This window comes from Penicillium cosmopolitanum, assembly GCF_028827165.1.
Source record: "Penicillium cosmopolitanum strain IBT 29677 chromosome Unknown utg000011l:1.0-3548175.0:1.0-3550911.0, whole genome shotgun sequence".
Taxonomy (NCBI): Eukaryota; Fungi; Ascomycota; class Eurotiomycetes; order Eurotiales; family Aspergillaceae; genus Penicillium; species Penicillium cosmopolitanum.
The window spans coordinates 2,032,985-2,048,769 of NW_026622681.1; the positions used below are offsets into that span (position 1 = coordinate 2,032,985).

The window sequence follows — 15,785 nt, forward strand, 5'->3', positions numbered from 1 at the left end:
GGTTGCGTCTTCACCTTCTAGAACATCTCTATGGTGGAGCAAACCAGAGAATACAGAGAACATACGTATTATCGTTTCACTATTGCCTTGGTGGGTATGATGGAGAATCGGTCCCTTATCCAAGCAATCTATCCTTATGGATTAATAGTATTCCGGCTGGCTGCCATTATACCATGGCTTCCACTCGCTATCAATAGATTTATGAACACAAGTAGAGCCAGTACCCAATTAAATTTCAACTACTCGCGCACAATTTTATTGTGAAATCTCTCGTTGTATGTTTCTGGCCAATAGCGAGCTTCACTTGTTGATCCGAGGTTTTAGTCTGCGTGCCGATTGGCAGATTCGATTTTCAGGGACGCGGGAATAGCGGCACGGAATCGGCGCCGAATAGTCGGCCCCATGGTAACTCTCGGCGGCACTTTGTCGATCCCGATCTACCCGGTGGTCACCCAGCTGTCAGCCAAATCGACGCAGCATATTACCCGATTGGGTCGAATAAGATAAGGCAGTTGCCCGAATAGTGCGGGATTTACTTCAGATATATCCGATGCGGGTCGTGTTTATCAGGTATTCTTATTATGCTTACGCTCGCCCGTTTAGGTAGTGTTTCAACCAAATGCTCCAAACCTCGGCATGTTGTCGTGATTGCTATCTGGTATCCTCGGTTCCGAGGCTATGTCAATCGATCATACTGCCGGCTTGGGAAATAATCTGGAAGAACATATCGCGGAGGCCTTATCTCAAGCCGTTCTACCTAGCATTCAAGTTTTCATGCAGTGGGGTACAAGAAATATTCAATGGTGAAGATTTATTGCTCTCAAGGAAAGTTACGTTTCAACCATCTCGCAACTTGCATGCCGGGTTTCCCCTTATTGTGGGGAGGTAAGGGCTACGTTTTACAATTTTGCACTTTCCCTACGTACGTCACCGTCAGCGTGTTGGAATATTCAATGAAACAAAAATAAAAAAATGCCCAAAGTTTGTAGTAGACTCGTGCACTATCTTAAAAGAATATAACATCATCAAAGTACCGGCGGCTTAGAATCTAACAACGCCGATTGATATCTAACGCTTAGATCAAATTGATGCCTGCGGCATTCTGGTCTGTGAACAGATCCAGGTTTTCGTAGAATGATGCATCATCAAAGACGAAATTCGAATCTTTGGCTGCTATCATCATTTCCATATCATCAAACAATCCGAAGTCTTCATCCCACTGTTGTGGATCCAGAAATCCCCATGGCTCAGAGATACCTCCTCTTTGCGGCTCAAAATGAGAATTTCTTAGCATGGCCTCGGGAGGGTAAATTTTGATATCTGAGGGGCTTTCGCTTGATGTTGTTGGTGTGAGAGGCATTGCCTGTTGAGCAGAGCGGACGCATGATCCAATGGATGGAGTGCCTAAAGGAGTCTGTCTGAAGCTGTTTTCTGGCTCCTGATGTAATTCAGTATTGCCTTGTCTCTCAGGCATCCTAGCCCCATTATTCAGAGCCCCGAGGCGCACAAGCATATCTTGGGTAAGAGGAAAGCCATTAGGCTCAAGATTTAGAGGTTCTCCGGGCCATCCCTGTCCATGAACAGCCCGGTGATAGAGTTCTTGTAGGGCATTTACGAGCCAACCCTGTTGCTGTTCTAACATCTCTGCATACCTGCGTATGTCAATTTGTTAGCTGACCATTTCTCTTCTACTCTCCATTGCGACTATACCTTACTCACCCTTTGGGATATGATTTCTCATGGACCTTTTTTCGTTGTCCAAATATACAGACAGCATTATCGGCCTGACAACGCAAACATGGGTCGTGACCGTCGCACTTTGGTCGTCAATATCCAAATTATGGGTCGGCATGGATCTTATCATCTCAGGCTTACCTTGGACTTCTTCAGGCGACAACGATCACATGCTTTGCACACGCGTTTCCGCCCCACTTCGTGTTGTGAAGTATCGGACATTTTTTGTGTTGTGACAGTGTTCGTATTCGAGATAGATAGGGGCACTGGTAGATATTTGAAAAATTCCAGATGTCAGAAGGACGAAAAAAAAAATCGAGGTTCTCAAGCAAGCTGCTGCTAGTTGAGGCAATTTAATATGTCACGATTCAGAGGGATGTCAAAGAAAACTTGAATGGGCGATCCAAAGAGCATTGCCGAACTACTACTAGTAGTATATAGTATTGGTCATTCATTAGTTTCACTATTTTATTGACGGCTTTACTCTTTAAAGCATATTCGAGACCTACTGTGAATCATAAGGTCTAGACCGAATTGTTGATTCCTATTCGCGCTCTCCTGGTCGAGAAGCCGATTTTTCCGCCCCGTCCGTCTGGGTGGAGACAAGGCAAATCGGCACATCCTTCTGGGCTGTCGGCACAACAATGCCGATCCTGGAATGCTATCGAGGAGGGAAGAGGGGCCGGAATATTCGGTAGTGATCGTAGGTCCAAAATTTCCCAAAGGAAAAAAGGCGACCTTCGATAGTAATACCTCACATATTGCGTACTGGTTTCTTTTTCGTTTATTTAGCCGCGCTCTTGGGCCACTTAAAAATGACGTCATATTATAGCAATAATATCAATACTCTAGTTAGACTGAGACCATGGATTCAGCCGTTTTTCTTCTTTTTAAGGCTGCATGGAGGTGTATTGATCATACATTTAATATTTTATTAAGACATATAATTAATGAGTAAGGACCTAGGTAATGCCAATTGGAAAACAAGCGTTAACGAGATATGGAAATTTCCGAGTCTATACACGTCCCCGGGCATGCTCAACTTCAACCGGCCTTTACACCGTCGCTGCTACTTGCAAACTTGGTAGCTTCTAGATATGTCTTCTTCGGCTCCCTAAGAATAATTACAACTTCGACGCTCTCACTCGCTTAGCATCATCTGCCAATGCCTGCTCAACAAGCTTAATCGCACTCTTGGCCTTGGGCCTTCGCAGAGTTGATCGACCCTGAGGGCCAGGGTCATTGAGTAAACCAACCTCTCGCCACCCACCAATGTCTCCAACCTCAAGAATCGAGCCCGATGCATATTCCGAGGTTGTTACCAAGGAAACCATAGCTTTCACAATCTCTTCTGGCGGAAGAACAAAATCATTTTCCAGATCTATGTGCTCACGAGCTTTAGAGCTGTCCCGGAACAGGGGAGTATCGACGACCCTAATCCAAAGCAGCATTAATAAAGTTGTGAAAGCGAGGGATTCTGTGGATATTTCTTACCCGGGGGCAACAGCAACGATTCTGATATCGGCGAGATTATCCAATGGTGCCATACATCTCACAAACTGACTGATTGCCTGCTTCGAGACCGAATAAAGCGGGTTGACCACGCTAGGAATTTGAGCCGTAATGCTGGAGATATGGACGACCACCCCTGCCTTCTGGTCACGACGCATTCTTTTGATGGCAATTCTTGAAATTTTGATAGGGTGCAAGATATTGATATCAAAAAGTTTATAATGCGAAGCATCGTCCGAATCCCCCCCAGAAACCGTTTGACGAAGGTTCGTAGACCCCAGCTCCTGGCACTACAATATCAGGCGCCTCTCCAAATTCATTCTCGAAAATATCGAATGCCAATTCCAGTTGCTTCCAGTCACTGACATCAGTTTTGCGGAATCGAACTTTTGGGAAAGACTGGTTTTGGATGGTCTGTAACCATTCTTTCGCCGAGGCGTGGAGAGTAAGATCCGCCAATAAGACAGAGCATCCATTTTCGTATAATTTCTTCGCAAAGGCTAGGCAGATTCCTATCGATATTTCTCAATAGATATTCCGGAGAGTAGAATTGAAGAGTTTGTACCTGATCCCCCGCCCGTAATGAGTGCCTTTTTACCTTGCAGATCAAGCACCGTCATTTTTATGACTATCTCGGTAGATGAACGAGCTAAAAATGAAATGTATGAATATGGAAGCCACGAGAAAAATCTTATACTATTTTACAATATAAGCTTTGAGCCAGCTACTATGAGGCGTGGGTCTGATTTGCCAGCAGTAACGGTCAGTGCGCTGGGGATTCCGCGGAACCAAAACAAGATTCCGGCATCACGAATGTTCGCCTTTCCGGGGCTTACCAGACTTTCCCACTATTTGGCGACATGTGATTGATTCCTACAGTCTAACTGAGCGAGCTCGGACTTTGGTCTATGATATGAACTGGGTCGGCGAGAAGACCGGAAATGCGTTGCCTAGAAATTAGATTTGTTCCGTGATCTGGAATCTCATATAGCACGAAGGACCCACAAAGCGCAGGTAGAGTATGCTTTGGAAATTTCATTTCAACATATAACTTCTGACTACTAGTATCTTTGCTAGAGCCTCATGATGACCCGAAATTCGAAGGCTCTCATTTCCAACCATTCGCCGCGCCAAATCACCGCTGGCACGCCGTTGAAGATAGACAATAATACCCCCGAGCTATTCCGGCCACTGAGTATCCGCTCAGTCACACTTAGGAACCGGATATGTGTTTCTCCAATGTGCATGTACTCTATCACATCTTCAGGGCCTCTGGCTGGCGTCATGACCCCTCTGTACATTACCACGATCGGCCACAACGTTTTCAAGGGTGCTGCGCTAGCCATTATTGAGGCCACAGGCGTCCAGCCAAACGGTCGCATTACTCCTCACTGTCCTGGCCTTTGGAATGATGCTCAGGAGCATGGCCTGAAATCAATAGTCGATTTTATTCATTCCCAAGGTGGTCTTTGCGGCGTTCAATTATCTCATGCCGGAAGAAAGTCGAGTACACAGCCTCCACTGGTTGCCCAGCAGCTAGGGAAGTCAAGTGCAAGGGCATCAAAAGAAGAAGGCGGTTGGCCGGATGACGTTCTAGGACCTTCGGGTGGTGTAAAACATTCATGGGATGGTAAAGGACTCGACCCATCAGGGGGTTACCACGTACCTCGGGAAATTACTGAGTCAGAGATTGGAAACCTAGTGTCAAATTATGCAAATTCAGCCCAAAGAGCTGTGAACGCCGGCGTGGATATCATTGAGATCCATGCCGCCCACGGTTATCTTATCAATCAATTCCTCAATCCCGTCACGAATCGCCGGAAAGATAGGTATGGTGGGAGCTTTGATAATCGGATTCGTCTGCTTCTTGAAGTTATTGCTGCCGTTCGTGCCGTGATACCAACAAGCATGCCAGTATTTGTCAGGGTCAACGGCACCGATTGGACGGAAGAAACGGATGCTGGAAAAAAGTTTGGAAGCTGGACAGAGGAGTCGACTATCAAGTTAATCGGGATTTTGCCAAGTTTGGGTGTTGACCTCGTCGATATAAGCTCAGGAGGCAATCATCATCAAGCAAAATTCAATGTGTTCGATGCTGGCCCTCATCATACCGCCATGGCGCTGAGAATAAAGAAAATTCTGCAGGCCGAAGGAAACACGATTCTGATTGGAACTGTTGGGTTGATTACTGAAGCCCGACAGGCTCGAGACCTGGTTGAGAGTGATGGGAATGGAGGACCCGGAGTTGATATAATATCTGTTGGCCGGCAATTCCTCAAAGAGCCAGATTGGGTTTTGAAGGTTGCTTCTGAGCTTGAGGTTGATGTCGCTTGGCCAGCGCAGTTGGAACGACTCAGACCCGGTCCCATGTCTCGTATTTAGACTTGAAGGAGACCCATAGTTGGTATTTTAAATTGTTATTATGGATTTACTTGATTGAGAATCTGCATTGTAATATCTTCGAAGTGAAAAAAAAGGGTTGCAGATCAATGCTGTCATCTCGAGGTTTGATTTTCCTTTTCGAAGAGCTATGGCCGTTCAATCGACAGAAAGGAATTCTCTGAATTCGTAAGTGGGTTATAATTTGGTATGGCCTAATATCAATCAGATACCACAAGTCTCGAGAGCAACTGTTTAAGGCTGACGCATTTTTACAAATACCCCCCTAAACCTCGAAACCTCCAAGCACCCTTTCCTGTTCAGACTTCTTCAACGGTCTCAACCATTGCCTCAGTCAGACGTGTCTTACCACTGTCATCATCATTCCTTTCTCTCAAAGCTCCAATGTTCAGCTCTCGCTGGTATACAGCAACCATATCCTCATCACCGAAAATCGCTGCGATTTCCTCCAGTGGCTTGTTGCGGGTATCCTTGAACCACAAAATAACCACCACCGCCGCAGAAACCGGAATACAGCAAAATATGAGATACCAACGCCAAGATATCTTACTCATAGCAGATGGTGTGGCTTGTAGCCACATTAGGTTGGTAGCAGATAAAGTGGCCATAGCAATGGCGAGTCCCTGGGACCGAACGTGTGATGGCCAGATCTCAGCGATATAGAAATATGTCGCACCATCTACAGTGAGCGAGAATGTAGCTTGGAAAAGGAAGATAATAGCGACGCATGCCCCTAGTCCAGTGTTATCGGTACCTCCTAGATAGAAACGTTGCAAAGCGGCTAGAATGCCGACCAGGGTACCACAGCCGAAAAGGCCAGACGCAATAAGCCAGTGGCGACGAACACGTTCAACAAAAGCCATTGCAACAACATTGAAAACAAAGCCAGTCAACTGGAAGCCGCACTGGAAGTTGAGGATTTGAACAGTGTCAAAGCCGAGCGACTTCCAAATTATAGACCCGTAATCTTGAAAAGTATTAGCGCGGAGGCATTTTGGAAAGGCACAGTAGTAAAGATTATTCAATGCCTGAAAGCACCTGACTCACTAAGAATAACCAAAACGCCCGAGCTCATGAGGGCAAACTCCAGAAAAACGGTCATTGCCAACCTCTTTCGCATCGAAGACTTTTTGATAATGCTCCAGTAAGATGTTTCGAATTGAGCGTCGAGTCGAATTTGCTTTTTGATCTGGAAAAACTCTCGTCGAGCAAACTCGTGATCAGGATCATTGGAACCAGAGTGCATACGCAGTAAAATTTGTCGGGCTTCCTCGCTACGGTCTTTAGACAACAAGAATCGAGGCGACTCAGGCATCCAATAAAGACCAGCTAAGATGATCACTGGAAGTGCCATTTGAAGTGCGATAGGTCCGCGCCATTGGTTGCGGCCCTCAACAAAGTAAAAGCCAAGACCCACGTAGCAGGCCAGCGTATAACCTACCATCATCATAACGGCATGTATATCGCCCAGTAGGCCGCGAATACGTGGTGGGGATAGCTCGGCAATCCAGACAGGAACCGTTGCAATAATAACCATTGACCTAAGGTTGAAAGTCATTATTCACTGTGGCAAATAGTTATTTGAGAAATATTATACGTACCCAAATCCACTTAAAAAGCGAAAAGCAATGAACATACTGGGATTAACAGCTGCTGTCATCAATGCTCCTGAAATCACGAGCAACGAATTTCCAAACCCGGTTGAAAATTTGCGCCCAAACTTCCTGCTGCTCCAACCCGCAAAAAAGCTTCCGAAAACACCGCCTGTATAGTACAAAGCATTCATTGCACCGGTAATGGCCTCGGCATTTGAAGCTGTCTCGAGTTTCATATGCGTGGTAAAGGATGGTTGTGTGAGGGTTGTCGCAATTATGGATCCTGCATACCCATAAGCGGCAGAGCTAAGCGCGACGAAGAAGAGCACAGCAACAGTGTAGAGATTGACATGTTGGTTTTTGTTGAATTGATCATCTATACTTCGTTCCGTCTCCCTTGCCTTAAGATGCTCGCCCTGTGTGGTATCCATGACTGTTTTTATCTGTCGATAATGATTGTCGAGCTATTTAATCTCCTCCGAGAGCCCAAGCTCAACTATTAAAAACATCATTGCAAAGCTGCCCCAAAGACTCTTGATCTTGTCATCCACCCCTTTCTGATAACATCTTTCCGAGAATCAGCCTGGCTGAAACAAAGAACACGAATAGTTTGGCAGATCGATCAGCTATCCCCGCATTTGTGGCTTGCAAGCTTTCCGCGGAACCTGCAAACGTCTCGGAACAGTGTGGGGTTGAGTTAATTAAGGTTCAACCCCAGGATTTTACTTACGAGCTAGGGCATTTCAAGCGATCTTACTGCAACTCCCTGTCCAGAGCACCAGTCATGATAAATAGGGCTTGCCAAGTAAATTCCAACGTTAGAGCAGGTAGAGATCGGAGAGACGTTGCGGCAGATGCTTCAGTCCTAAAAACTAATCTTCCTGACTTTCTCATCTAGTGAGGCCAATCAGTTATTTTACAGGGATAAAACGCAGTCATAACATGTGATATTCGAAATTCAACTGCCGTATACCAACCCGTAATTAGGTTCATATCCCTGCTCGTATCCCTTTCTCCGGCCTAGTTATTATGAAAAGAAAATTACGACCAGCCCCCCCCCCCCCTCCTTCTTGGCAGCAAATGCAGTGCCCTAGAATAACCATCTTCTCTCATATCGAGTCGTTACTCAGCACAGATCAAGGAAGTCCTCAATTTGCTCGAGAATTCATTATTAGCCTTGCCTTCCCCATTGCGCTTTCTGATACTTCCCCTTTATCTAACATGTTGTTTCATTCTCCCAGTCCCACGTATTTCGAACTATGCCACAAAAGTCGAGTACTTTACTCTTTTCATTGTAACAGTATCACGATTTGGAGATTTATGTCAGGAGACTTGGATATACGCATCATACTGTAACCATCGCAAACAGTATACCTTTATTTGTCTTTCCCATCTCTAGCATTATAGTCTTCATTGACACTCCACGTTCCTTTCAATTTCTCCTGCGTTCATACGTCTTAACACATTTTCACTATTCAATAGCTAGTCACATTGCGATCCGAAAACAAAAGATATAGCCTGTAGGCGCTGAGGAGTTTCAAAATGTTGCTTTAATCATCTTGTCTTTCTCAACAGGAGCTAAGAACCAGCTTTACAGCATTCGAAATTAGCAATCGTAAATCCATAGGACAGGGCATTGTTAAACGCTCACGTCAGATCCTTGTCGGTTGTTTCCTTGCACTCCTCCACGATAAATCCATTTCCAAGCCAAGCAAATGCCAGATCCTCATCGCCACAAAGACTAGTCCATTCAAAGTCCTCCCAGCGTGGATTACTCAGAAGCTGGAAATAATGCAATCTCGAACCGGGATGGAGAGAGATCAAAGGACCGTCTGGTTTTCCATTTTTGTAGGTGGATGCGCAATTAGAGTTCCATGCAGTCTTATCAAGCCACGCCAGAGCCTGCTTTTGGTATGCACGAGGAATATGCGCTTTCGGTACAACAGAGCTGTAGTTTTCGGTTTGAAGCTTGCGGACGAACTTGACGATATACTCCGTCACGCGTTCTAAAGAGCTGACCACACTACCATGCCCAAGCGGACTGCCTGGGCCAAGATATGTGAAGTAGTTTGGCATATTGGCAGTTGTAACTGAAAGATAGCATTCTGGGTTGTCATCCCACTTTTCTTGCAGATTAATGTTATTGCGACCGATGATGGGATACCGAGGGGAGAAAGACATATTGAAGCCTGTAGCGCAGATAATAGTATCGACAGACCGCTCTTCACCGTTATCTGCCAGCAGACCGGCCTCATTAAAGGATTCGATTCCTCCCCAGATAATTTCGACCTTAGGCGAACAAAGGGCCTCGAGATAGCCATTTCCCGGTGTAGTGCGACGACAACTGTATGGCCATATTGTCAGCTTGAAGTATTCCGTTGCAAAACATGCAAAAATGCAAGACCCAACTAACCCAACTGCAAATTCTGGAATAAGACGTCTACCAATTTCGGGCTTAGCAGAAAGTTTCTCTTGCATCTGAGAGATGGAGTAACCAAGAGCTTCTTTTTGGGCATCCGAATCCTTAAGATACAGGCGGAACCGCGAATTCAGCTCTTGCTCCACCTCTTTTCGATACTGCAGGTATTCGTCTGGGTGTTTGGCCCAATGCTCCTTTTGCTCCTCTGAAAAGTTAATATTCGCGCCGTTTGCCCCAGCAAACCTTTGTGCGAAGCTAGCCGTTACCCATGTCTTACTGCGAATATAGACATAGACCCTTTCCACGTCGGCAAGGATGTTGGGTAGAATTTGGACTCCCGTACTACCATTTCCGATCAATGCCACGGTTTTTCCTTTCAGATCGGTACCCTTGGGCCAAGCAGCTGAATGGATCATCTGGCCTTTGAAGCTCTCTCTCCAGGAATACTCGGCCACTTCCAATCATTGAAGCAGCCTCCAGCATTTATCAAGACATCGCACTCTTCGATAAACGGCTCTCCATATTCTCCGCTCTTGTCAACTCGGTTGCTAACCATCAGTTCTCTCCCGTCAGTCACGACAATTCTTACTTGCCACTTTTGACTTTCTTCGACCCATGTTGCCGCAATGACTTTGTGGGACACTTTGACGTATCTACGGAGATGGTGTTGATCGGCGACAGCTTCGATATACTTGTGGATATCCTTCCCGGTAGCATAGTAGCTTTTGAAGTAGGGGCAAGGGGCCCAAGAGTACTAGATTCCTTGAATTAGAGAACGCACAATCTTAATAAAGCTCCAATTCTTACCTGGTAATTATGAACAGGAATATCGCAGCTGTTATATCAATTAATATTCTCTTTTGGCTATTAGAGGAACAGAATTCTCATACGCGCATCTTCATGGATTTATATTAGCCGGTATGCCCAGGTGCTCGATACTTTAGTGGAGAGTAGAAAGAAATACCCAGGATAGCGATTCTCATACCATGTTCCTCCGACCGACGCATTCTTTTCGTATACTGTGAGATTCACATTAGGCAGATTTCCCAGTTCAACTTCTCGTGCAAATGCCAATCCACTGAAGCCCGCACCGACGCAGATGACTTTCAGTTCGCGAGGAGAACCCAAAGGTAATCTCGAAATTGCGTAGGCGACGTCGTCTATGCCATTATAGCGCTCTGTTGCTTCTCCCTTTTTCACATCAGGCGATAAACATTTTTCAAAATATTTAAGCGCATTCTTTCGAGCTTGTCCGGCCATGATGAAATGGGATCTTGTTCCAGGTAGACAAATAAATTCACTAATGCAAAATGGAAATTTGGACTTCCAGCGTCAACTTAAAGACCTCTGCTGGATATATCGGCCTCGTAAGAATCACTTTAGAGAATTTTCTTTCTCCCTCATTCGGAATTACTACTCCCGAGGTCCATACTACCTTATGCCAGAGACATTATCCGGTAGTGTTCCTGCGTGTTCCTGACGGTAACCATCACGTTCGCCCCCCAAATTTAAAATTTCGGCTAGTTCGGTGCTCCGTTGACTTCATTCCGCCCGCTGAATCCCACCAAGTACAACACAATTCCGCGGAATGATTTACCTCCAATTGCAACGAAAGTAAGTTTCTCAGTTGATGTTCACCAAGGTTCATTAAGGAGACTGGAAAATCTGCATGCTAGTTTCAGTCTGAATGGTCGCTAATAATTTCCTTGCTGGCATCCACCCCACTCAGCACTGATCCCACTATGAAAATGCCAAGAACCGCTGGAAGCCTCCAAGTTCACTCTCTGACAATCCCGACATGGCATTTGCTATTTGACCATGGTGCAATTACCCAAGAAGTTCTCAATTACCAGTTTCCGGGATCTGGCACCGATGATGATCCTTTCATCGTTACCTGGATCCCGGACGATAGTCGTGATCCCCATTCATTCAGCTCCGTGAGAAAGATATCCATCACACTTCTTTCCGCATCATCAAGCTTGATTGTATCTTTGGCTTCATCGGCCTACAGTGGTACTGTTGACGAAATAATTGCCGAATTTCATGTTTCCTCCCAGGTGGCGACTCTTGGGTTATCCCTATATGTTCTAGGCTTTGCAATTGGGCCATTGCTCTGGGCCCCTTTCAGCGAGATAGCTGGGCGCCAGATTACTTTCTTTATCAGCCTGTTTGGTCTGGCTTCATTTCTTGCCGGCAGCGCTGCATCGCCAAATATTACGTCACTATGTATTCTTCGCTTTTTTGCAGGGGCTTTCGGCTCGGCACCTCTGAGTAACGCTGGGGGAACCATCTCGGATTTATTCAATGCAAGGAAACGCAGTCTTGCATTAACCTTATATGCAGCGGCCCCATTTCTTGGACCATCCCTAGGTCCGATAATTGGTGGATTCCTTGGCATGAGAGTAGGGTGGAGATGGGTCCAGGGTTTCCTCGCTGCTACCTGTCTGTTTATTTGGGGTTTAACAACACTCTTTATCCCTGAGACATATACACCCTTCCTTCTGGTCAAACGTTCTGAAAGGCTTTCTCTGATCTCTGGGAGAATATATCGAAGTCAAATTGGCCTACGAAAAAAAAAAGGAATCGACAAGGGAACTGGTTTGGAAAACTCTAGCCAGACCACTTGTGCTACTACTGAAAGAACCTGCCGTATTGATTTCCTCGATTTATACAGCTATTGTATATGGAACATTATATATGCTCTTCGCCGCCTTTCCTATTGTTTTCCAAGAGATACGTGGATGGAATCCAGGCATAGGAGGCTTAGCATTCCTAGGAATAATGGTTGGGATGATAATCGGCATCATCTGCACGATCCCTGCAAGCTTCCATTATATGAAAATCCAAGACCAAAATAATGGTTATGCCTCTCCAGAAGTACGCCTTCTTCAGTGTATGCCTGGAGCATTGATTATTCCTATCAGTCAATTCTGCTTTGCGTGGACCAACTACCCTTCCATCCATTGGTCAGTTAGTATATTCACTACTGCCCCATTCGGACTTGGTGTGATTCTGATTTATCTCGGGATTATGAACTATCTCATCGATTCTTACACAATTTACGCTGCTTCCGTACTTGCGGCAAATGCTGTTTTGCGGTCAATATTCGGGGCGATCTTTCCTGTCATCACGGCATATATGTATGATAGACTCGGGATACACTGGGCACCATCTATCCCTGCATTCCTGTCTTTGCTCTTCGCTCCATTTCCATTTCTTTTCTACAGATATGGGGCCACAGTGCGCCAGCGGTGCCGCTATGCGACTGAGTCAGATGATCATATGCAGAACTTGAGGGCATTATCAATGCAGGAAATGCAGGAAATGAAAGATATACCTGCAAGTCAGAATGAGGCCTCCAAGGGCTTACAAAGAGTTGATAGCGATATAATAGCACCAATCCAGTGACTTATACTATTGGTATTCTTACACATAAGTCCCTAAAATAAGCGAAGATCTTCTTCCCAAATTGAATTCATACCTAGAATCGGATACCCAAAGATGGTAATTGCCTACTAGGTATATCAATGTCAAGAAATGCAGAGACCTAAGCATGTGCCAGTCACGAATGTTCAAATTACGTCCCAGTTCCCAGTGACAAATAGTCTTTTGTCGAGGTAGAAATACCACCTATATAAATTTATTCACTTTGGTGTAATGCTAGCTTGCTCTAGATAAAAGCTTGTTCTGTTCTGAGATGGAAGAGTGCATTGGTACAGAATTCTGAATTCAGAGAGCCCCAGGAGAAACATATCGAGCAGGTGGTGGCACTCGAGACAAAGTCTCAGCCAGATGGTCACTTGATCTTTCCCTGGCGTGTTCAGCAGCGACATTGGAACGCATGCCATGTTGGTCGCAGTTGTGGGGAATTGAAAAACTGAAGCGTTCCAACCTTGTAATATATTGTTTGAAGTTGTATTCTCATCCCCTCACTAGTACACGATTTCCAATATCACTAGGTATCACATATAAATCATCATATCTCTTATGGAAATCTTTAGGCCGGACATATTCAAAGCGAGGGATGCTCATAGCGCAGTGCTGCCAAATGTCCTGCATCAACAATAACCGACGTCCCAGTCATGTAACTGGCTCCACAGCCACTCAGAAATATGCACACGTCAGCAATTTCGTCAGGAATCGCAAGTCTTTGTCTTCCATTGCCCTCCACAGCCCAACCTTTAGGCACTTGTGGCGAGGAATTGGAGCGCCGAGCCGCGACCATAGGAGTCTCAGTCATACCCGGACAGATGGCATTCACACGGATGTTCTGAACAGCATGATCGACGGCTGCCGATTTGGTTAAGCCTATAACAGCATGCTTGGAAACATTGTACGGCATCATGTTCTGTAAAGCCGCAACACCAGTAATGGAGGCAATGTTGATGATGCTTCCTCTTTGTGCTCGACGCTTATTGGCAATTCCGGGAGTGCAAACGGGGTTTTGCTTCTGCATTGCGGTAATCTCTTCCTGCATACAGATCATGATTCCCTTTGTGTTGATTTCGAGGATTTTGTCGTACTCTGCATGTGGATAGCGGGCGGTAGGAACTCGAGCAGTTGTTGTGATTCCGGCAACATTCGCGGCTGTGTTTTGAAGTTATGACTAGTACCACACTCTATCGTGAATTTGGGAAACAAACCATAATCAATTCTTCCAAATACTTCAATAATTCTTGAAAGCATATCCTTCACAGAGCTAGCGTTCGCAACATTTACCTCTATTGCCAAGGTTTGCACATCATTTTGTTCGGCTTGAATCAACGAAATGGTTTCTCGCACTCCTTCAATTCTAATATCGGCAAGTGCAATAGCCTCACAGCCTGAACGAGCATAGGCTAGGCATAATTGACGTCCAATACCAGATCCTAGCAAACGGATTGATTAACATTGATCATTTGGGCTTCATGATATATGAACACGAACCTGCGCCAGTCACAAGAGCTACCCCATCTAGCATCTTGGGTAAAATCGACATTTCTGGAGCTGACCTCGTCATTAAAAGTCACGACGACTATACTTTGATCCCTCTGACCCCAGCTTTCTGTATATAACTTTAAAAAGTGATTCACGTGACGGGGTGTTTCACTGCGATTTCGGAACAGATTTGGTCTCCATTCCGTGGAAACCGCTCCGTATTTACCCTTCAAGATGATTCCGTAATACGAACCGCCTAACATTAGACTCCGAGAGCTATCGTCCCAGGCTGTATAATCCAATCCAACTCCTGAGCGCAAGAAATACAAAGAGGTATTCGCAATTAGTTATCAATTGGGAGGAACATTCTGCCGAATTGCTTATTGAAAAAGGTCTTGATGCGAAGTGTCCTAGTGTTTTGTTTTCAACCCCCAAAGAGAGAGCAACCGCAGCTTCTGTTAGCAAGATAGATATGCAAACAGAACTTCAAGTTCCAGAAACCTATTAAGCCTTGGAACTTTGGAAAGACTTTGGGTGGAAAGCCCTAGAGTCAGCCTTGATGGATTTCGACATCATCTTCAAGCTTCGTCATCGTGGTTGAGGCCATCTAGTGGACATGACAGCATTAGTGTCGCCGTTATATATATAGGCTCGGCTTTGGCGAAAACTGCTTCTAAACTACATACTACTAGTACAAGCCCGGGGTTCATAGGCTTAGAAGTCTTCAGAGTGTTTCCAATCCATGTCTATAATATGAGTGGAAATGGGACGACCGATTTGATTGAATGGGAAAAGGTCCCAGCATAGTACAAAAAGGGTGCGCGGGGCCACTAAGTTGCCAGCAATGTAAGTTTCGTATCCGGGGCAGGTAGGTGATCACCCGGATCACCGAGGGCGCTTATGCTACCAAAACTCGGCATAAGCCGATGCATAATTTGGCCAGGATCCACACGATTGGTTAGTGAGTAGTACCGGTGCTAACCTAGTTTCCCCGCTCGATTTACTGTATGGCAAAAGAAAGTGGAGATCTCTATTTGCCCCCGTCCCCCAACATCCGCAGCTTCTCTGTTTTCTTTCCCCAGATCATATCAAACACATGTCCTGACCCTACGTCTGAGCCGTTGTTCTCTTGATAAGGAATCCCACAGCTTTCTATCTACTAATCGAACAAAGGCCATACCATCATTCCCTATGCCCAAAGCGACTAA

At 45.5% G+C, this 15,785-nt stretch overlaps 6 protein-coding genes across 6 annotated transcripts; 1 reads left to right on the forward strand and 5 right to left on the reverse strand.

Moving 5' to 3' along the window:
- Nucleotides 1-1,075: 1,075 nt before the first annotated feature.
- Nucleotides 1,076-1,956, reverse strand: N7509_012267 (Zn(II)2Cys6 transcription factor domain-containing protein; the record flags this gene model as incomplete). The annotated part of the gene is made up of 3 exons (XM_056636904.1): nucleotides 1,076-1,652; nucleotides 1,720-1,817; nucleotides 1,876-1,956. The coding sequence occupies 3 exons, from the start codon at nucleotides 1,954-1,956 to the stop codon at nucleotides 1,076-1,078; spliced, it is 756 nt and encodes a 251-aa protein (XP_056482934.1).
- A 902-nt stretch (nucleotides 1,957-2,858) lies between these two features.
- N7509_012268 (uncharacterized protein) lies at nucleotides 2,859-3,404 on the reverse strand (the record flags this gene model as incomplete). The annotated part of the gene is made up of 2 exons (XM_056636905.1): nucleotides 2,859-3,168; nucleotides 3,229-3,404. The coding sequence occupies 2 exons, from the start codon at nucleotides 3,402-3,404 to the stop codon at nucleotides 2,859-2,861; spliced, it is 486 nt and encodes a 161-aa protein (XP_056482935.1).
- A 928-nt stretch (nucleotides 3,405-4,332) lies between these two features.
- Nucleotides 4,333-5,628, forward strand: N7509_012269 (uncharacterized protein; the record flags this gene model as incomplete). Its single annotated transcript, XM_056636906.1, has 1 exon — nucleotides 4,333-5,628. One exon carries the CDS (start codon nucleotides 4,333-4,335, stop codon nucleotides 5,626-5,628), a length of 1,296 nt encoding a protein of 431 aa, XP_056482936.1.
- A 317-nt stretch (nucleotides 5,629-5,945) lies between these two features.
- On the reverse strand, nucleotides 5,946-7,672 carry N7509_012270 (uncharacterized protein; the record flags this gene model as incomplete). The annotated part of the gene is made up of 3 exons (XM_056636907.1): nucleotides 5,946-6,613; nucleotides 6,694-7,187; nucleotides 7,248-7,672. 3 exons carry the CDS (start codon nucleotides 7,670-7,672, stop codon nucleotides 5,946-5,948), a joined length of 1,587 nt encoding a protein of 528 aa, XP_056482937.1.
- Nucleotides 7,673-8,888: 1,216 nt separating this feature from the next.
- N7509_012271 (flavin-containing monooxygenase) lies at nucleotides 8,889-10,920 on the reverse strand (the record flags this gene model as incomplete). The annotated part of the gene is given in 5 exon segments (XM_056636908.1): nucleotides 8,889-9,585; nucleotides 9,655-10,093; nucleotides 10,108-10,414; nucleotides 10,468-10,495; nucleotides 10,625-10,920. 5 exon segments carry the CDS (start codon nucleotides 10,918-10,920, stop codon nucleotides 8,889-8,891), a joined length of 1,767 nt encoding a protein of 588 aa, XP_056482938.1.
- A 2,752-nt stretch (nucleotides 10,921-13,672) lies between these two features.
- On the reverse strand, nucleotides 13,673-14,620 carry N7509_012272 (SDR family NAD(P)-dependent oxidoreductase; the record flags this gene model as incomplete). The annotated part of the gene is made up of 3 exons (XM_056636909.1): nucleotides 13,673-14,247; nucleotides 14,304-14,528; nucleotides 14,587-14,620. The coding sequence occupies 3 exons, from the start codon at nucleotides 14,618-14,620 to the stop codon at nucleotides 13,673-13,675; spliced, it is 834 nt and encodes a 277-aa protein (XP_056482939.1).
- Between the last annotated feature and the right edge of the window lie 1,165 nt (nucleotides 14,621-15,785).